Consider the following 22,218-nt stretch of genomic DNA (forward strand, 5'->3'; position numbering starts at 1 on the left):
TGGGAATTAAAGATTCTAGCTGGACATCTCAGGTTTCTGGAACAATACGTTTTCTCAGACTTCATGGAATTGTTCTGTGTCATTTACACTTGCTTGGCTCAGCAGGCCCAGCAATGAGGTATTTTTTATTTTATATTTGTTTTTGCAGGGATCTTAGCAACATCAATTGTGAAGAGCTTGGTCCATTGCCTCCTGGATGGGAGATCCGTAATACTGCAACAGGCAGAGTTTATTTCGTTGACCATAACAACAGAACAACACAATTTACAGATCCTCGGCTCTCTGCTAACTTGCATTTAGTTTTAAAGTAAGTTTTTGAAACAATACATGTTAAAATGCAAGCCTGAACAAGAGAAGACTGAAAATGCTTTTTGTAATGTGATGGTAATATTGCTCTCTCCAGTTGTAAGTTACTTTTGTTGGACAAAATTTTGAGACTATGACAAGTTCTACTCTGATACAGAAACATTTTAAGTCCACTGTACCTAAGTAGCCCACTGCACTTAAGTAGGAACCTGTTCTGAAGCATTAAGGAAAGGGTGTGTATCAAAGGTGCTTATAGCACACTTGAAGAGACAGGATGCTTTCTAGGGGTGAGGTTTTTTATCTTTCCCCTGAGTACATCAGACGTAGCTCCAGGATGGCTGAATCCATCCCAGGGGTTTTTTATGTTTTTTTGTTAAAAATTTTTTAAAAGCTTATTTATTTATTTTAAGAGAGAGCATGCCACTAGCAGGGAAGGGGTAGAGAGAGGGAGAGAGAGAGAATCCCAAGCAGGCTCTGCACTGTCAGTGTGGAGCCTGACATGGGGCTTGAACCCACAAACCCTCAGATCACGACCTGAGCTGAAGTCAAGAGTCAGCTGCTTAACCTGCTGAGCCACCCAGGTGCCCCCATCCCAGGTATTTTTTTTAATCACCCTTATTGAAATGTAATCGACATACAATAAACTGCGTATTTAAAGTGTTCCATTTAAGTTTTGACATATTATACGCCTATGAAACCATCACCACAATGTAGATTGTGAACATATCTATCACCCCCCAAAATTCCCTCATGCTTCTTAAGTCTTCCTCCTGTACGGCTGCCATAACAAAATATCGCACACTGGGTGGTTTAAAACAACAGAAATGGGTTCTCCCACAGTCTGGAGGCCAGAAGTGTAGGATCAAGTTGTCCTCAGGGCTGGTCCCCTGTGGAGGCTCTGAAGAAGAATCTGTTCAGTGACTCTCTCCTAGCTTCTGGTGGTTGCTGGAAAAACTTGCTGTTCCTTGGCTTGTAGACACATCATCTCCATCTTTGTCTTCGTCTTCACGTGGCCTCTTGTGATCTGTTTCCACACACAAAACCTCTGACTCCAAATGGGTTTTTCCCTCAAACCTATCAGTTCTCCAGATCTCTGGACACCAGCTGGATATACGATGAGTGAATTCAGTTCTGACACTGCCTGTGGTTGGCGCCAGACCCCACAGGTTAAGGGTTCAGTCTCACGAGACCGTTACCGCTTCAGACACCAATCCCAAGTCCAAGGACTTCTCTGGTTCTTATTGACCCGCTGTAAATCGGGGAGTTCTCATGACTTCGTTCTGGGGTTCAGTAATTTGCTAGAATGGTTGGCAGAACTCCTGGAGATACTTTATGTACCATTACCAGTTTATTATAAAGGATATAACTCGGAACCACCGAATGGAAGAGGTGCATAGGGCAAGGTGTGGTGCTGGGGGAGCCAAGAGCTTCCAGGCCTTCTCTGGGTGCTTCGTCCTCCCAGTGCCTCAGTGCATTCACCAACCTGGGAGCTGTCTGCACACTGTCATTTAGGGGGTTTTATGGACATGTCCTCACCTATGTGTGATCAGTTATTAACTCAGTCTCCAGCTCTCTCCTCTCCTCAGAGGTTGGGAAGATGAGGCTGAAAATTCCAGGCTTCTAATCAAGCTTTGATTTTTCTAGTGACCAGCACCCATTCTGAAGATATCTAGGGCCCCACTATAAGAGTCACCTCATTAAAACAAAAAATGCCCCTGGGGCGCCTGGGTGGCTCAGTTAAGCATCCAACTTCAGCTCAGGTCATGATCTCGCAGTTCGTGGGTTCGAGCCTGGAGCCTGCTTCAGATTGTGTCTCTCTCTCTCTTTCTCTCTGCCCCTCCCCTGCTTGTGCTCGCTCGCTCTCTCTTGCTCGCTCTCTCTCTCAAAAATGAATAAACGTTAAAAACAAAACAAAACAACAAACCAAAATTACCCAGGAAATTGTAAGGGATTTAGGAGCTGTGTGTCAAACTGGAGGCAAAGACCAAATATTAGAACAAAGGACACTCCTGTCATCTCTGCCACACCGGAAACTGAAAGGATTTTAGGAGTTCCATGTCAGGAACCAGGAATGCCAAAGTACATTTCTTATTCCACACCTTTTTGTGTGTCTGGATCCAAATTTCCCTCTTTTTATAAGGCTACCACTTGATTGCATTTAGGGCCACCCTGATGCAGTATGACCTTCTCTTAGTACATCTGCAGAGACTCTAGATAAGGTCACATTCACAGGCATCAAGGGTTGGACTTCCACACATCTTTTTGGACACAGTTCAGTCCACAACACACCCCATCTTCACCTAATCTCTGGTCTGCTTCCTGTCACTATATATTCGTATGCATTTTCTAGAGTGTTAGATAAATGGATTCCTGCAGTATGTAGTCTGTTTTGTTTCTTTTACCCAGCATAAGTATTTGAGATTCATCTCTGATGTGCGTATAATTTATTTTCATTGCTAGATGGTATTCCATTATATGGATATACCACAATTTATCTCTTTCCTATTGATATTTGGATTATTCCCTCTTTTTGGTTATGACAAAACTATTATGGACATTTATGTGTAAGTCTTTGTATGGACATACGCTCTTCTCTAAGATAAATGAGCGCCTAGGAGTAGAACGGCTACATCGTATGATTTACGTTTAACTTAAAAGAAATGGCAGGTTGTTTTTCAGAGCTATTGTACCATTTGCCATTCCCTCCTGCAGCGGGTGAGACTTGTAGTTGCTCTGTGTCCTTGCTAACATTTGGTGTGGTTCACCTTACCACTTGTAGATGTGTGGTGGCGCCCCCTCGTGGTTGTAATTTGCATTTCTCTACTAACTAATGTGCATCTTCTCTGCTTATTTGCCGTCTTTGTATCTTATTTGGTGAAATAGTTTGCCTCCTCTTTAAAAAAATTGAGTAGTTCATTAATTTTTTGAGTGTTTACTGTTCTTTAGATATTTTAGAGTGCCAAAATACCAGATAAGTGCTTTGGAAAGATTTTCTTCTAGTCCATGACTTGTCTTTTCATTATCTGAACAGTATCTTCTGAAATTAAAAAAAAAATTTTTTTAATGGTTATTTTTGAGAGAGGGAGAGCAAGAATGTGATTTGGGGAGGGGCAGAGAAAGGGGATAGAGGATCCGAAGCGGTCTCTGTACTGACAGCAGAGAGCCCATTGCGGGGCTCAAACCCATGAGGTCATGACCTGAGCCAAAGTCATCCGACTTAACTGAGTAGGCACCCTTCTTTTGAAATTTTGATGAAGTTCAGTTTATCCATTTGTTCTTTTATGGATTGTACTTTTGTTGTCATATCTAAGAAATCAGCCTAACATAGGTCATGAAAATTTTCTTCTGTGTTTCAAAAGTTATATGGCTTTCAGTTTTACATGGAGGTCTGATTGATTTTGAATTTAATTTTTGTATGTGGTATGAGGTATACCCAAGTTTGTGGGGTTTTTTGTTTTGTTTTTGGCATAGGATTAGTACAGTTGTTTAGGGAGTATCTTTAATACTCTGTTTTGCTTTTGTTTATATGTGTGTGTAAAAAACACCTTTCATGTTTATGAGAGTAGTAAATAGTGGTTTGTGATTTTCATCAAAGCTGCATTTTCTTTGGGTAGATACATGTTTTAGGAATACAGTTTGGCCTGGTACATAAGAACCACTGGTTGTAAAAAAAAAAAAAAATCATTTTGGGTGATTTATTAGAAACCTTAAAGTTAATTTTGTTTGTTTTATTATGGCTACCATTGCCCTTTACCTTTAAGTTAGGAGATGATGCTCCTATCTGTTGTGTGTAAAGTTAAACTCCAAGATGATTCAGTGCCTGCATGGATATCCATAATGAATTATCAGACTTTTTATTTCCTGACAGCTTATTGGAATTAAGTAGTTCATTATATCATAAGGTTCTTTAAAAAAAAGTTCTTAGGTGTAACTTACAATACTTTTGCTGGGAGAATAAAAATATCTCTAGGTAATGTGTGCCTTTTTTGAAAGTATTCTATTTCTGCTGTACTTGGGAGATTATTTTCTTGTATTTGTAGTAAACCATGTATGTGCACACTTAGAAGTCACTTTAGTACAACAATGTGAATGTACTTAATGCCACTGACTATATTAAAAAGAGGTTAATACAGTAAATTTTATGTGTTGTATATTTTACCACAATAGAAAGAAAGAGTAGTCACTTTGTAAAGCATTTAGACTTGCTTGTAATGTGCTCATTTCTCTGTGCCAGTAACTTACATGTGACTTTCCACATTCTTGTGGTCTAGACTTAGCACGTATAGGAAAGGGGACTCCTGCCAAACTGCCAGCTCCAACTGTTTGTCTCTCCCAGAGAGACAGACTCGAGATAACAGGCACAGCGTTTGGCATACGCCTGAATTTTAAAATGGCTGATGGTAAAGTATGCAGAAAAAAATGGAGATGGCATTTGAGAAATTTGTTCTTAGCAGCTGTACAAAGCTGGATGGGTAAAACTCCATTATCCAATGCCATAAGTGTGTGTGGATTCTGAGACGTAAACTTCGGAGCTCGTGTATTGTCATCACAAATGTCAAGCAAAGAATATCGTAAGGACTGAAAATCGTACAGGCAGACTTGCTTTATAGGATGATGTTCTTTTAAATGTATAACCGCAATCTCTTTCATTTCAAATAGTCACATTTCTGTTTCCTTTTAGTCGGCAGAACCAGTTGAAAGACCAACAGCAACAGCAGGTGGTATCGTTATGTCCCGATGATGCAGAGTGTCTGACAGTCCCACGGTACAAGCGAGACCTGGTTCAGAAGTTAAAAATTTTGCGGCAAGAACTTTCCCAACAACAGCCTCAGGCTGGTCATTGCCGCATTGAGGTTTCCAGGGAAGAGATTTTTGAGGTAAATGGACAAGTCTTATTGTAAAACAGAGAAAAATTACAGTGTTTCATTCTGTTTTCTAAGAATGCTTTCTGGAACTCCTATCTCTCAAGAATGGGAGAGTTTTTACTAATTTCTGTTTTAATTGTAGGGAGTAAAGACAATAATATCAGAGATTTAGTATATAAGATAAACATTTAAATGGGATGAAGAGGGTGAAATATTCCAGTTGGTTCAGCTTAGTCTCTGCGTTGCCAATACTTGTTAATAAATTTTAATATATGTATTTTTAAAGTAAGTTCTACACCCAGTATGGGGCAAACTCACAACCCCGAGATCAAGAGTCGCATGCTCATACCAACTGAGCCAGCCAGGTGGCCTTGCCCTGTTGATGGACTTTAAAAGACCGCAAATGGTATCCATCCCTTACCTTCTAATTCTTCCAAAAGATGAGGGACTCTTAAGTCAAAAAAATCATTTTAATTATTTTTGGACTACTTCCTTCATTTATTGAAAATCTTTCTTTCTAGTATATTCTTTTATCTTTGGACTTGATAGCCCTAGAGGTCCAAGGCAGGGGTTTCCCACTCAGGATTTGGGAGCAAAAGATGTTTGGGGATTTGATAACCCTCTTCCTAAAAGATGAACTTTTTTCTTTTTCCTTTTTTTTTTTTTAAATTTTTCTTTTTGACATTTTCATTTTATTTGAGAGAGACTGAGCATGTGTGGGGGAGGGGCAGAGAGAGAAGGAGACACAGAATCTGAAGCAGGTTCCAGGCTCTGAGCTGTTAGCACAGAGCCCGACGACGTTTGAACTCACAAACAGTGAGGTCAGTGACCTGAGCTGAAGTTGGACACTTAACTGACTGAGCCACCCAGGTGCCCCTGAACTTTTTTCTATTGGAACAGTTCTGACCTTGTTTGCAAGTCAGTCATTTGTATTTTAAAATAATATGAAGATGCTGGCTTAATGAAGGTCACATAAATGACTCGTCTTGTTCTTTTGAGCTTTCTTTTTCTCATCTTTACTTTCTGTTGGTACCTATGACCTAAAATTAGGTCAACCAATTTTTTAAAATTTGGTACTTTTATGAAAAATTTTTTTAATGTTTATTTTTGAGAGAGAGAGAGAGACAGCATGAGTGGGGGAGGGACAGAGAGAGGGAAACACAGAATCCGAAGCAGGCTCCAGGTTGTCAGCACAGAGCCTGATGTGGGGCTCAGATTCACGAGACACGAGATCATGATCTGAAGTTGGACACGCAACCAACTGAGCCACCCAGGCGCCCCAATCAAATTCTGTTTTTAATGTGAGTGTAATAAACCACACTCAGATATCACCTCACGCCAGTCAGAGTGGCAAAAATGAACAAATCAGGAGACTATAGATGCTGGAGAGGATGTGGAGAAACGGGAACCCTCTTGCACTGTTGGTGGGAATGCAAATTTGTGCAGCCACTCTGGAAAGCAGTGTGGAGGTTCCTCAGAAAATTAAAAATAGACCTACCCTGTGACCCAGCAGTAGCACTGCTAGGAATTTACCCAAGGGATACAGGAGTACTGATGCATAGGGGCACTTGTACCCCAATGTTGATAGCAGCACTCTCAACAATAGCCAAATTATGGAAAGAGCCTAAATGTCCATCAACTGATGAATGGATAAAGAAATTGTGGTTTATATACACAATGGAATACTACATGGCAATGAGAAAGAACAAAATATGGCCTTTTGTAGCAACGTGGATGGAACTGGAGAGTGTGGTGCTAAGTGAAATAAGCCATACAGAGAAAGACAGATACCATATGGTTTCACTCTTATGTGGATCCTGAGAAACTTAACAGAAACCCATGGGGGAGGGGAAGGAAAAAAAAAAAAAAAAGAGTGGGAGAGAGCCAAAGCATAAGAGACTCTTAAAAACTGAGAACAAACTAAGGGTTGATGGGGGGTGGGAGGGAGGAGAGGGTGGGTGATGGCTGTTGAAGAGGGCATCTTTTGGGATGAGCACTGGGTTGTATGGAAACCAATTTGACAATAAATTTCATATATTGAAAAAAAATAAACTGATTGTCAGAATGAAACGCAAAAAAAAAAAATAATGTAAATGTAGTGATTGCTGTGGTTCATAGAACTTAAGTGTGGAGTTTTGCCCTTAGGCTTTTAATATATTTGTCAAATGAATTAATTTCAGTAGTATTAAGCTATATCCATCTTGTTTTTAGAAGTTCCATGAGATTTCAAACACTTAGAGCTTATCTATTGGATTATTGAACACATTTTATCTTATTTTAATAAATGTACATTTTGTAGGTAGAATGCGAGGGAGAGTTTAACAAGTTAAAAGCACCTAGTAACAATAGTTTATTAAAATTTTTTCAGGAATCATATCGGCAGGTCATGAAAATGAGACCAAAAGATCTGTGGAAGCGATTAATGATAAAATTTCGTGGAGAAGAAGGCCTTGACTATGGAGGGGTTGCCAGGTAAAGACTTGCTCCTGAGCACATGACATATAGTTACATTTGTAAGTTTAAGATGCTTCCTCTGGTGAACCTTCTCACTGATAATTTATTTTCTGGTGTAACATTCCCAAATGTTTGCAATACAGACGATATCCTAATAGATGTATTCACGCTGAGGTTGGGATAGTAGAGCCGTCACAAGGGTAATTGAGAACTCCCTAATGGCTCGTACAGCCCAGTGAGACTTTCTCTGAAAACTGGCTGCAGCTGTACATGGGCCATGTTAGGACCTGCGGGCTCTGTATTTTCTCTCTCTCCTTCAGTACATGTTATTCCTTCTGCTTTCCATTGTTAGGAGCCGTGTTGAGATTTTAATGACATATATTCTGAACTGAATGCTGTTTTCCTTGGCTTCCATTGCCATGCTTTTTGACCTTGTTAAAGTAATGTTTGCATGTGCATGTAAGTACATGTAAAAATGTGTGAACATACGTGTATATCGTAAATGGTCTTTAAAATGTTTCCATACAGGGGCGCCTGGGTGACTCAATCAGTTAAGCATCCGACTTTGGCTCAGGTCATGATCTCACGGTCCGTGAGTTCAAGCCCCACGTTGGGCTCTGTGCTGACAGCTCTGAGCCTGGAGCCTCCTTCGGATTCTGTGTCTCCCTCTCTCTCTGTCCCTCCACTGCTCGCACTCTTGTCTCTCTCTCTCTCTCTCAAAAATAAACAGACATTAAAAAAATTTTTTTTAGATGTTTCGATACAGAAGCTAATATTTATGATACATTCATACATATATATTTTTTACAGGTGTGAAAATTCACTTTATGTAAATGTGGCAGAAACATCATACCTTCTGTACTGAAACATCCTAGGGACCATCATGATAATTTGCTTCCCCCAATCTAAATGTAGCCTAAATTTAAATTTGCGTTTCCACCAAGTCCCATAATTGTTACTTAGCATTACTTGTTTTTACCTGTGTTTTTGTTCTGTGGCCTTTTTACCTATAAATGGGATAGTTTGTTTAGTTTAGATTTGTAGAGTTGATCACGTGTACATCATACTTAGGACTTGCTAGTTTCTGTGGAATTCTTAGGAGTTACTCATCACTAGATTTGAATGCTTGTCGAGACAGCTTGTTAATTATCTGTTGATAGACTCTAAATGCTGTAATTCTGTGTAAAGTCAAATAAGTAGTTGTTTTTTTGTTGTTCATTTCTTAACCTCACTACTGTCAGGGTTTGGGCAGACTGCATGGGATGTGACAGTGAACTGCTTCATTCTGATCTTTATTGCATAGTAGAACCCCAGAGTAGCTGGAATCTGCTTATATGTGTGTTCTAAATACTTGGTAAAACAAAAATTTGGGTTAATCCATAAAAAAACCTAGAAGACATTTCAGGTAAGTGTTAGGTGTGGGGGTAAGCTTGCTTATATGGAGACCACGTTTTTTTTTTTTATCTTTAGAATTTTTCGAGTATGACATAAATGGTGGTGATTTGATTTAGACTCCATCACTTACAGAACTTTGAGACATTTTTCTTGCAAATCGTGTTTCACTACATTTCCTAAAAACATATTACTCAGTCTGTTTAATCCATGATATCGGAACATATTTAAATACCTTTCCTAGTGGAAGAATGACAGGAATTGAGACTAGAACTACATCTTTTCAGGTCCTAGACTAGTGATTTTATTTCTCCAAGATGAATAACAAGTTATCTTTCATACTTTGAAAAAATAAAGAATTTAATAAGTTTAAGGTGATAGTACTGTCTATTACATGCCTTTTAAAACACCAATGTACACTTGAAACAAATGAGTAGTGTGGAGCCCACCCCCCCAGATGCAGGCTTGCCTTGTGTTCCTACCTGTACCAAATGCCTTGCAGCCTCTGACCACTTATACTTTTAAAGTTCACACAAAAAAGATGATGAAATGGGATCATTTCCTTACTAAACAATACCAACAACAAAACACACCCTTGTCCAAAAGAGAGTAAATTAACGCTTTGTTATGTATCAGTATAAATCTGCCATGATAGGAATGGACCAGAATAGTATAGATCACATGGATGTTTTGAAACAAAACCATATTCTTCTCTTCGTTTTGTATTTATCCTGGATTAGAAATGTATTTAGTAATTAAAAGTTAACAGACCACTAGGCTGCAGCATCTAATGAGTAATTGGCACTTCTGAATAATACTTACCCTCTCTGATACTGAAATGTCATAAAATTGCCCAAAATTGAGTGAGAAGTGATTTCAGTTTAACAAAACAAGAGTCTTCATTTGCTTTTTGGGGCATGATAGATTTTTCCAGTGTCATTTTATATAACTAGTTAGTGTTTTATGTGCTTTTATTTAAAAATTTCCTTGCTAAAATGATGAATTAATAGCATATCTTAATAAAAACATTCATTAACAAAAAGTTTCCTGTGTTCCATCTTGCTTTCTAGGGAGTGGTTATATCTGTTGTCACATGAAATGTTGAATCCTTACTATGGCCTCTTCCAGTATTCAAGAGATGATATCTATACGTTGCAGATCAATCCTGATTCTGCAGTCAATCCGGTAAGATTGGTGGTTATGACGATGTGAATTAACCTCTGACCTGCAGTGCTTTTGATGTTGAAATGTCAGTGTGGTTTATGATGAAGCGTCACTGTCCTTGTCCTAGCACAAGCTTGGACTTAGCAAGTTCTGTTGTAGAAGATTTTCTCAAGTAAATGATTACGGGTGTGTGCAGTAATTTGTGCTTTGGGATGTTTGCTGCATCGTTGTTTATAGTAGCGCTAACTGGAAGCAGCGTCATTGTCCGTAAGAGAGGGGTTGGGTAAATGATCACATGACGCAGAATTACGGTAATGGTTGAAGAGGAAAGGTTCTGGAATTAGAAAGATGTGATATCATATCCTGGTCCTATACTAGCTTTGTGATTAAGGCTCCATTTTATCACTGCTAATAATAATAATCTTAGCTTGAAGTTCAGAGAAGCGTCGTGACAATTAAACGGGACCCTGCACATTAGGTATTAGGCATAGCGCTGTACATTGTTAACCCTGTTACATACTGTTGACCACTCAACAATAGTTCGTAGCTCTTATTAATTTGTTATCTTTCCATAGAATGGCATATTATATAGCCACTAAAATGACACTCTGGGACAATAGTTAATGACTTAAAAAGACGGTATTCATGATATATTAAGTGAAAAGAAGGTTACAGAACAGTATGATACAATTTTGGTAGATATGTGGGTGTATGAACGTTGAAAAGCTCTGTAGTATCATACTGATGGAGGTTATTTCTGGGTATGAGATTATGGGTGATTTTTTGTTTTTGCTTGTCAGTATTTTCTAAATGTTTTCTTTTAAAGAGAAACAAAAGCTATTTTTAAGCTAAAAGGGAGGTTTAAAGAGGAGCTTAAGGGGCACCTGGGTGACTCCTGATTTCAGCTCAGGTCATGATCTCACAGTCGTGACATTGAGCCCCGTGTCAGGCTCCACGGTGGGCGTGGAGGCTGCTTAAGATTCTCTACCTCCCTCTCCCTCTGCCCCTCTCCTGCTTGCGCTTGCTTCCTCACTTGCTCTCAAAAAAATTTTTTTTTAAAGAGCTTAAAGATTACTTACTAGCCGGAGAAGTAAAAAGAGTTGAAAATGCAAATATCCAACTAACAGTTTATCATGATAGACAAATACATCCAAACATGCTAGATTCATTGCAGGGAACCCCTTATAAAGTTGGGAAGATTTCAGGTGAAGGTTGTGCCTGGGGAGCCCATTACGCCAGTGTAATTAGAGCTTGTGTTTGTGAGGTGTTTACCATGTGTTAGGGCAGAGCCAGGATTGTAAAGGGCTCAGCAGGTAAGATAGGAGAGGAAGACGACGCATCTGTTGAGTGGTTTCATGAAGCGACAGTGGGAGTGTAGTTTGGACTTCATTTCTAAAGATAATTTTTACAAAGTGACTGTACTCTCTGGGAGAAGCATCGTCCCTGGTGTAATAGTTTAGCAACGGAGAGGATCTTGAACGTGTGCTATAGAAACTCTCCCTGATGATTATTAACCTTTGCTATGATAGCCTACTCCATATAAATAAGTTATAGAATGTATAAACTGTTACTTATAAAAAAGATGAATGTTGCGTATTTAATTTTTATTAAAAATTCCCTGTGTAGTGTCTAACTTGAATATTTATATGTAAACTTCTCTCAATTTCAGGAACATTTATCCTATTTCCACTTTGTTGGACGAATAATGGGAATGGCCGTGTTTCATGGACATTACATTGATGGTGGCTTCACGTTGCCTTTTTATAAACAGTTGCTCGGGAAGTCCATTACTTTGGACGACATGGAGTTAGTTGATCCAGACCTTCACAACAGTTTGGTGTGGATTCTGTATGTATTGGGTCTTGTGTCCGCTCCTTACGGATAGAATGTGAGCCTTACAGATAACCGTTTCAAAATGCATGTACTGTTTTTTAAAAAATTTTTTAACGTTTATTTTTGAGAGAGATCGAGTGCAAGTGGGGGAGGGGCAGAGAGCGAGGGAGACACAGAATCCGAAACAGGCTCCAGCCTCTGAGCTGTCAGCACAGAGCCAGACGTGGGGCTCGAACCCACAAGCTGTGAGATCATGACCTGAGCCGAAGTCAGGCGCTTAACCGACTGAGCCACCCAGGCGCCCCATCAAAATGGATGTACTTAAAAAAAATTTTTTTTAAATGATGTACAGAAAATATTGAGAGAGATTATCTGAGTCTTAGGACCACGTAAGACTGTCCCTCTTTCTGTTGCTTTCCTGTGTGTTTCAAATCCCTAAAAGTTAATGTTACCACTTTAAAAAGGGGGAAAAAAAAAAAAAGGCAGTATATTCTGTTTTAAAAATTACCACATGTAATGATTTTCTTGACATGGTACAAGTTCTGTTCCAGTCCCGCACGTGTGAGAAGAGTAAATTCCTGCTGAAGTAGTGATTGTTGAAGCCATACTTTAAAAAAGCGATCTGTAAGAATGAGTTCTGTTTTGTCAGAATATTTATTTACGAATACACATGGGCCATACTTACTTTTACCAAATACATGAGTAGCTTTGTCTTGGGACACTCAGGCATTTGGTTGCTCGGGAATACCCGGATTCAAATAAGGCTTCTTACCTAAAAGCTGAACATAACCTAAGTTTTCCCTGTTTGTAAAGTCCAGCTTTGGGCAGGGCTCTTTGTCCTTACTCAGGAAGTAAAACATTTCCTGTGTGGATGAAGGTTAAAGCTCTTTGACTTTTGTGCGCAAGAACTGGGAGGTATGGTAGCATAAGTACCAGCAGAAGGAATCTGATCTTGTACTTGTTATGTTCTAAAACAGTCTCATTTTATCTGTCTCCCCAGTTAAGAGATCGGAAGGATCTGTATTTTAGATTTTCCAGTTAAATATCTTCTTCTCTTTTTCCTTTCTAGTGAGAATGATATTACAGGTGTTTTGGACCATACCTTCTGTGTCGAACATAATGCATATGGTGAAATTATTCAGCATGAACTTAAACCAAATGGCAAGAGTATCCCTGTTACTGAAGAAAATAAAAAAGAATATGTCAGGTAAACACTTTTATATTTTCAAACCTAAGAATTGTTTTAATGCTCTTGAACGGCTGTACGGAGAAACACTGAAGTATTTAGGTAGCGTTACTTACTGCTACAAAATAGGCCTCTGCAGAATTTAGTGTCTTCAAAACAACCACCATTTATTTTTTCTCACAATTCAGTGGGTCAGTAATAAGGATAGAGAACAACAGCGACAGCATTTTGCTCCTCCCTGGGGTGTCAGCTGGGGCTCACATCAAGATGGCCTCTTTTTTTCACATATCTGATGCCTCAGCTAGGATGGCTCAAATGGCTGGGGACTGGCTGGAATGGCCACTGGCTCACCCTCTGGGGTCTACTTCTCACTGTAGGCTGGGCCTCCCTGGTTATCTCCAAGTGGTGCCCGAGAACCCCCCCCCCCCCCCGCCCATCTTTTTAAAAAAATGTTTATTTTTTTAACAGCGAGAGCGTGAGCAGGGGCGGGGCAAAGAGAGAGGGTGCCAGGCAGGCTCCATGTGTGTGTGGAGCGCCATGTCGGTGTGGCGCTCTGTGCAAGGCCCGATCTCATGACCTGAGTCGAAATCAAGAGTCAGGTGCTCAGCCAACTCAGCCACCCAGGTGGCTTCTTAATGCTCCCCATGGCTTCTCTCTTCCCAGCGAGATAACCAGACTTCTTATGGGGTGGCTGGTTTCCCGGAGCACAAGAGCAGAAGTTGTCAGATCTCTTTAAGGCCTAAGCCTGGAACTGGCCAGATCACCTCTGCTGTGTTCTTTCTGTTAAAGCGAGTCACAGGCCAGTGCAGGCTCGTGTGGAAGAGGGGCGGTGTAGAGGCAGGAACACCAAGAGAGGTGGTGCATGCAGCTAGTTGTCACGTAGCTGCCGCAGCCGGCTGACAGTACTTCTGGGCTGTGACACCAGCCCTCGTCCTGTTTAGAAGTAAGCACATTGTGAGTTTAAGGGATAAGTATGAGAAAATACTCTGCAAATTTTACATAATCACCGGAGGATTTAGGAATTTAGAAGTTGGGTTAGATCATTTGGCCTGTGGTAACTAAAGTTCTTCTAAACATAAAACCGTGGTAATCAAATATGGGAGTTTGAACTCTGTTTTACCACATGTACACAAGAAATGTCTCTCAGTCTCATTGGCTTAAATTTTCCTGGTTGACACATGAGGCCCAACAGTCTGTTGGAATAGCTTTTTTTTGGAAAGGAATTTGATAACAGCTACCAAAGTGAAAATGCATCCTCGTTAGTATGGTGGTGAGTAACCTTGCTTGTCAAAATGAAAATGCATCTGCCTTTCAACCAGCAGCCCTGTTTTTAGGAATCTAGTCTATGGAAACACGTTAAAGAAATAAATTTAAGGATATTCAATTAAATATTACTTGTGAAAACAACTGAAAACTGGTGGAATGTTTTTAGGTGAGAATGATTAAATACATACATTCAACAGAATACTATATGAATATGTAGAAGAAAGAGACTGATATTTAGAAGAAGGAGACTTAACTGACTGGCATCCAGCTCTTGATTTCGGCTCAGGTCATGGTCTCACGGTTCAGGAGTTCAAGCAGGGCATCGGGCTCTACGCTGACAGTGCACAGCCTGCTTGGGTTTCTGTCTCCCTCGCTCTTTGCCCCTCCCCCACTTGCTCTCTAATCTTTCTCTCAAAATAAATACAAATAAATAGACTGTAGAAGATGTCAGATTTAAAAAGCAAGTTTTAGGGGCGCCTGGCTGGCTCATTGGGAAGAGAATGTGATTCTTGATCTTGGGGTCATGAATTCAAGCCCCACAATGGGTGTAGAGATTACTGAAACAACAACCACAACAAAACACTTTTTTTTTTTTTTTTTAAGCAAGTTTTGTAAGAATTCTATAGGGGGAAAAAGTCTGTGTTGTTGTTTTATAATTATTCGGAAGATGTCCAGGAAGACTGCATACCAGGTCAAATGTTTGCCTGGGGTAAGGGGGTGCAGGTGCCAGGCCTGGAAGTAGAGAGGGAGAAGAGGGTAATAGAACGGGCTTTCAGTGTTGACTCTTTGTTCACATTTAACGTTTGATTTTTCCTTACATAGAAAATAAACATGTATTACGTTTCTAAATTGGGAAAGAAAAGAATGGATGGGAATTTCCTGAATTTCAGTAATGTGTCACTTTAGGGTCCTAGACCCCATTTGCCAAGACTCCGTCATGCTTTCAGCACGCTGTCCTATCTCTTACCAGATACAGTTTTGGGAGAAAAAAAAAGTTACAGAGAAAGACTTTTTATGGAGGTGTCATTTTGCCCTCCTCTTAAACAGACAAAAAGAAGATCCGCCAAAGGGTCTCATGTGAAGTAACTTATTACTGAAAGTAGAGAATCGTTTCTCCAAGCCAGGAGGAAATGTTGACATATTTGGCAGGGGAATAGTTCTGAGATTTTTGAGATGGAGAAGTTTTCCTGGGTAGACAGATTTTTTTTAAAAAAGGCAATTCAGTTATAAGTCCAAGTAAAAAATATAAGTGAAGCTATACATTAGGTATAGTTTGGTGTACTTTTAAGATTTTATTTATTGTACTTTTTATTTATGTACTTATTTAATTTAGTTACATCTTCCAGTTTTTATAAAGCTCCAGGGAACAAGGAGTGTGTAATCAGAAAGTGCACACTGTTGGCTTGACTGTTGTCATTTTGTATCGATAGGAGGAGTGTCTTTACCTCCTGTCCCCGAGCCACCACCCCCAAAATAGAAGCAAAACACCCAGCACACGCAGATGACATTTTCAAGTGAAACTAGAAAAATAATCCGTTTTGGTTGCACGGGCTGTTTTTTTTTTCTGGTTGGTGGCATGCATGCTAGAATTCAGAGAGAAGTTTCGTCCAGATTTTAACTCCAGACCCATCGAATCTCTAGCCGCCTTGCCATTGACCTGCCCTCTCTGTGATCTGCAGAGTTGCTTTGTTAGCAGAAGGTTTCCACCTTTTAACTTACAGTGAACTGCCTCACAGCACGGCCTCCAGCACGCTTGGGAATCTGAAATTCCTTTAGACTCTGGACTAAATTCTTAATGCCAGGTGCTTGCGATGTGCAAGATTGCTGATGTAGAGATTCGTAATAGTTACTCAATCTGAATATATTCGATCATGTGAAACCCCTGGCCAATGTTTACAGGCTCTACGTGAACTGGAGATTTTTACGAGGCATTGAGGCACAGTTCCTGGCTCTGCAGAAAGGATTTAATGAAGTAATTCCACAGCATCTGCTGAAGACATTCGATGAGAAGGAGTTAGAGGTCAGTGTATTAATGTCATGACATCATTTAGTGTAACAAGGAAAGGTTGGGGATTTTCTGTTAACTTAGTTTTAGAGGGAAGTCGTATTGCTGGTGCTTTTGAAGCTTCACGGTGCGCTGCTATGAGAATTGGTATTCATGGGAAAAGTCTTTCCTGCTTTGGAATTGCTACAAATAAGCCATCTCTCTTACACTGTGAACATTCTTAACTTATTTGGCCATATTATCCTTTCTCGTTTTCAACTGATTTCATGTCTTAGGTGTACATTCTTCTAATGTTGTTTTCTCTTCCCTAATTAAGTGGCTGTTGATTTAATTAAATAAAACTTCATTACTTCGTCTCTACCATATTGCAGTTTATTTGAATTAGAAGCCAAGTCTCAATTGGTTTACACTAACTTTTGCAAGAAAGCATTTGATAGTCGAGACCATAGAGGCAGTAGTTAAAACGCTGAGGATAAACTGCATCTAAACATCTTTCCTCTCTTTGGAAATATTCATTACTAACAATAGCAGTAATAAACAGTTAACTGATTTGTTTTTGTTTTTGTTTTCTTTAAAGCTGGTCCTTAAAGCACCTGTAGTCTGGTTTTATAATTAAGACCTTTAACCAAATATATCTGAATTTCCACTGAACTACTTTGAGAAAACAATGAGGTTTTATTCTTCCAGGGGCATATTTTAATTAGTGGCTAGGGATAGCATAAGTATTTGAAATCTACAAATAAATGTAAAATCTGATTTTATTCATGAACTTCAGTGTGCTTTCTAAACTATAAATCTTGTAACAGACCTGTTAGCAAATCTCAAAAGATTGGTTTGATTCAGTATCATCCCCATTCCTTTCATGATTGAGCTGTTCCTTAGGGAAATGGCCAGGAGGAAGTGGTCAGGAAGAGGAAGAAAACATAGCAGGAATGGCAGCAAAGTTGAAATACAGTCCATTTTTATCTGTTCATACAACAGATGAGGAATTTGGCCTTATAATTACCATTCCTCTGGAGAAAAGAATTTAGGAAATATTTTTTGTGATATAAATAATTCTGTAATCCTATTTGGATCACCACCTCCCTGTTGAGTGTGGCTATGATTCAGTAATCTTTCTAGAACCCTATGAAAGCTTTGGTGGAGGTTTTATTCAGTAGGCCTAAGGTTTGTTACATACTTTCTACTGCTAATGAAATTAAAAATCTTTTATTAAAGTGTGTGTATGTATGTGTATATATATGTATATATGCATGTATGTGATATGGGATTAGAACTAATTATAAAATAGAGGATGTGCAGCTTGCATTATGCTTTACATTGTACCCTATCATCTTTCACTTTTCTAAACACATGATTGAGGTGAGTTAGTCTTGGGTTCTAAGGATATGTGAGTATGGATAGTATCAGAGTGATTTCGATACAGCTCATCTGTGCTGACCCTACATCAGGATGTCAGGCAGAGCTCTCTGTCAGCACAGTCGTGTATTTCGTACTTTGAAACAACTTGAAGATGATCAGGACTGCTTATTCAACACCCATTTCTTGAGTTCCTGAGCGAGCAGTACGGTTCTTTCACAGGATGGAGCGGAGCAGAGGAAACCGCTGGCCGAGGGAGGTGAACCAAATTGTCCAAATCCCCAAGCGAATAAGTGTTAAAACCCATAGTAGTATGATGCAGGTATTAAGGAAGGCACATGCAGACCGTAGTTACTCTCTGAGTCTAGTTTCTGTCCATTAAACAGAATTTAGAATTCTGTGGAAATTCGGAGCTTTGATCTTGTCATGTTTGTGAGCGTGGTGGTTCTCAGACCCTGGGGACGGACCTGCAGTAAGTAGGGACCCAGGGAGCTTTTTAAGTCCAGATCCCTCCTGTCGCCCCAGGCTCCCAGAATCTGAACCTCTGAACGTAGGACCCGATGGTGTGTGTATGTTGAAAAGCTTTCCAGACGACTATGATGTGTACCCTTGATGCTAAAGAACCGCCATATGAGAGCCAGCACTACAGATCGAAAGTTCTGTTTTGAGGAATTTTTGGCTTGACTTGGATTTCCATTGGCTCATTATTTGTGCAATATTTTAACAGCTCATTATTTGTGGACTTGGAAAGATAGATGTTAATGACTGGAAGGTAAACACCCGGTTAAAACACTGCACGCCAGACAGCAATGTCGTCAAGTGGTTCTGGAAAGCTGTGGAGTTCTTTGATGAAGAGCGAAGAGCACGGTTACTTCAGTTTGTGACAGGATCATCTAGAGTGCCTCTGCAGGGCTTCAAGGCTTTACAAGGTAGAAAAGCCAGAAGAAACACGCGATATGGTGTCCGAGGATTGGGGGAGGGCGTCGATATTTGGGTTCCATAGTTTACAAGCCATGGGCTTATAAACACATCTCTTCATTCTGCCTTGTAGCTATAGCTCTCGTATCTTGATACCTTCTCCTTCCTTTCCTTTGTTCCCTCCCAAGAGCCTCTGCTGCCGGGGTTCTCTGTGGTTGTAGTGAGTGCCGCACGCTAGAGACCATACGTGACGATGCTTGCCTTTTCTTTTCGGGTCACCCTGCCCTTAACTCATATCGCACATTCCTGTAGGGAAAGCCCGTCCCCTTCTACCTTCACACCTCAGCCCTGCAAAACCTACACCCACTTGGGATGCCTCTTCCCTCTACTTTTTTCTTCTTTTAATAGAAAGAGGCAGCATGAGTTGTGGAAGCTGTTTGGCCAGAGCACTTCCATATTGCATGGCATCAGACCATTCATTTACAAACCTATTCCATCTGTAAGAATTGTTTTCCATGGAATAGCGGTTTCGTTTGGGGGAGAGTTGGTAATGTTGCTAATGACAGTGGAGCTTCACGCAGGGGCGGCTGCTTCCTTTACCTCCGAAGCTGCTGGCGGTGACTGAGGACGCACACGGCAAGACTGATGCATAATTCAGCAGTGTTGGCCTCAGTACACCTGTCAGAAGTCCATGGGGAAAGCGCGCTTGGAGTTGTGCTCACATTCCCCATTTGGAGAGCTCTCATTAGCCGACTACCCAGATGCGTAAAGTGAAGCTGTATTTCTGCATACCCGTTGATGGGGTGCCTTACGTGAACTGAGATTTATTCCATAGGCTGCTGATCTTTTGTTCTCGGCCAAGTTTGAGGCATGAAACCTGAATTTGTATTTAGGTTGTCATCTTTTTGAGTTTGTGTGTGTGTGTGTGTGTATTTGATCTTGGATTTGTCCATTTACTTTTCTTCTCACGCTTTTGGCACATTGATTTTTTTTAGAAGATAGAAGTTGGTGAAGGATTTCCATCCTGGACTGTTTGTCAAATGAAATGCTAGCATATTAAGGAATCCAGTGTTTGCCAAGGTCATTTCCAGCTTTCAAAACCCAGGTTCTTTGCCTGCTGCCCTTGGCAGCTTATGTGGAGTCACCAGTATCCCCATCCATAGGCCCTGTGGTTTAGGTACCAGTTTTCTTCCGAGATTTGGGAGACCAGTGCAGGCAGGTGTGGTGACGTGACCCACATTTACTTGTTTTGTAGGTGCTGCTGGCCCACGACTCTTCACCATACACCAGATCGATGCCTGCACCAACAACCTGCCAAAGGCCCACACGTGGTAAGCTATTTTTGAAGCTTTCCCATCCTTCCATGTATGTGCGTGTTAGTTTTAAACCGATGTTTCATTTTCTGTTCTTATTACTAAAAGGACCTCTAAAAGGAATGATAAGCAGTTTTTAAGTGATTTAAGATTATTCAGAAATTGGTAGGAAAACCCAAAAGTGGCAGTTTCTACTTTAGAGAAATACAGCCTTTTTTTGTAATTTTCTGCGTGTCACAAAAAGTGATATGACCGTATTAGTACACACTTAGGAGGCCAGTTTGCTGACTTTGAATAAACTGCGTTATATCTGATGTGCTTATTTCCAGCTTCAATCGAATAGACATTCCGCCCTATGAAAGCTATGAAAAGTTATACGAAAAGCTGCTAACGGCCATCGAAGAGACATGTGGGTTTGCTGTGGAATGATGAACTTCACGGATTTACCCCGGACTCTATTTATACCCTGACCGACAGCCTCCTTTCAGCAAAGTTGCCCGGAATGCTGAAATACAGGAAAATGCCCCACCCCCCCCCCAAAAAAAAAAAAAATGTTTAGGACACTGTGAGGGGAAAGGACAATTTTGAAATTCCTTTTCAAGGAAAAAAGAGGTCTTTATGCTTTGCCATGAGGCCACACTCAGCTGCTATTTAAAATTAATATCTTGAACCTAAAGAATGCTGACTTTTCCTACATTTCCAGAGTTAGGCAGTATTCTACACTTAAAGACTACTACTATTTTTATAAAAAGGTAATCTATTCAGATCGCTCCACAGATTTCAAGTCTCTCAAACATCAAGACAACTCCAGCAGTCGGTACACATCACATTTCATTTGGATCGAATACATGATTTCGAACAGTTTCTGTACTTGCTCTTTGTAAAAAGAAATAAAATTATTTTGAACGATTCTACCTTTGTAAACAATTGGCTAAAGGAATCATTATCTTAAAAAAAAAAAGCCATTTACACGTTTAATTACATTTTTCTATAGCAAAGCATTATATTTTAAAAGCATTATATGTTTCAACCTAGCCTAAGCGAGTCTTTTGTATTTTTTTCAAGCACGAATTTCCTGGAATACAGCTACATAATTTTGGTTGTCAGATTCCTAATGCAACCATTTAGTCTAAACTTACTAGCTTATTTGATACAGTAAGATGCATTCAGGGCTCCTTGTTTTTAAGAGACTTTAAAAAAACCCTAATTTTTTATCTTGAATCAATATGATCAGGTATTTTGGATTTACTTTTCATCTTAAATGGAAATACTGCATTTTTATTGCTCCTCAGATCATGTAGATGGGATGGGATTTTCATTCTTTTGCTGGGTCAGCTTATCTTTAATACAGATGCTGTTTCTGTAAACCAAAGTCTCCTATAACAAGTGCACCTAATTTATATTATATTTGAATTACGGTCTGAGTTTCTATCAAGTAAACCATCCAGAATCTTTGTTTAGCTGCTCACGATGTTTTAATCAGCTAAAATTACAAAAAAGGAAAAATTTTATTTAGCAAGCTTAGAAAATCCTGTTTTTACCTAATAAAGTGGGCATGGGATGGGGCCGGGGGTAGGATTACTGAAGCAATAGTGATTCTGGATCTCTGGTATAAATTACTTTAGAACCAGGGAGTTCACTTGGGAGGTGAGGGAATCCCAGTTCCCTGGGTGTTGATCAGCATCTGATTTTGAAATCTCCAGATTCGGCTTTCAAGGTGTGTGACCCAGAAGGCAGCCAAAGTTCTGGAGTGAGGGATTGAAAAAATCTGAAGTCATGGATGAATTTTTAAATTCAGCTATCAGAAATCTGCACTATATATATACATTTCTTACATCGATGTGAATCAAGGGCAAATTTTAACAAGAGAGCTCTGTTTAAATTTTGCAGCTTAATGATCAAGTGATAGGTCCTTTGCGTTCTTTCGTTTGATGGATTGGTTTTCAGTCTGTGTCCAGGAGCCAAGGGGTTCCCGCGAGATGCATCAGAAGTACTGGCTTAAGACAGGAGGGACAGAGAGGGCGAGGAGGGCCTCGTTGGTCCTTGGGCAGGAGCCGCCAGCTCCCCACCCCTACCCCCTTTCCCCAGAGCAGCTCCCACTTTGTCTCTTTTGTGTATTGGGATTCCAAGTAAGCTTTCATGGGGTGGGAGGCTGGG

General features: G+C 40.0%; 1 protein-coding gene across 2 annotated transcripts in view; it reads left to right on the top strand.

The window, feature by feature from the left end:
- SMURF2 (SMAD specific E3 ubiquitin protein ligase 2) overlaps positions 1 to 20,972 on the top strand; it is a 116,341-nt gene extending 95,369 nt beyond the window's left edge. The window contains exons 10-19 of one of the 2 annotated variants that reach the window (XM_019466513.2): positions 149 to 307; positions 4,988 to 5,183; positions 7,540 to 7,643; positions 10,088 to 10,202; positions 11,851 to 12,029; positions 13,084 to 13,221; positions 16,366 to 16,486; positions 18,558 to 18,759; positions 20,004 to 20,079; positions 20,391 to 20,972. In XM_019466513.2, coding sequence (XP_019322058.1) covers positions 149 to 307; positions 4,988 to 5,183; positions 7,540 to 7,643; positions 10,088 to 10,202; positions 11,851 to 12,029; positions 13,084 to 13,221; positions 16,366 to 16,486; positions 18,558 to 18,759; positions 20,004 to 20,079; positions 20,391 to 20,490 — 1,390 coding nt within the window. In that variant the 3' untranslated portion in view covers positions 20,491 to 20,972. The remainder of the gene's footprint in view (positions 1 to 148; positions 308 to 4,987; positions 5,184 to 7,539; positions 7,644 to 10,087; positions 10,203 to 11,850; positions 12,030 to 13,083; positions 13,222 to 16,365; positions 16,487 to 18,557; positions 18,760 to 20,003; positions 20,080 to 20,390) is intronic. The other variant, XM_019466515.2, reaches the window with a different exon arrangement.
- The last annotated feature ends 1,246 nt before the right edge of the window (positions 20,973 to 22,218 follow it).

Source organism: Panthera pardus, unplaced genomic scaffold (assembly GCF_024362965.1).
Source record: "Panthera pardus isolate Hobbes unplaced genomic scaffold, ASM2436296v1 HiC_scaffold_3, whole genome shotgun sequence".
NCBI classification, from domain to species: Eukaryota; Metazoa; Chordata; class Mammalia; order Carnivora; family Felidae; genus Panthera; species Panthera pardus.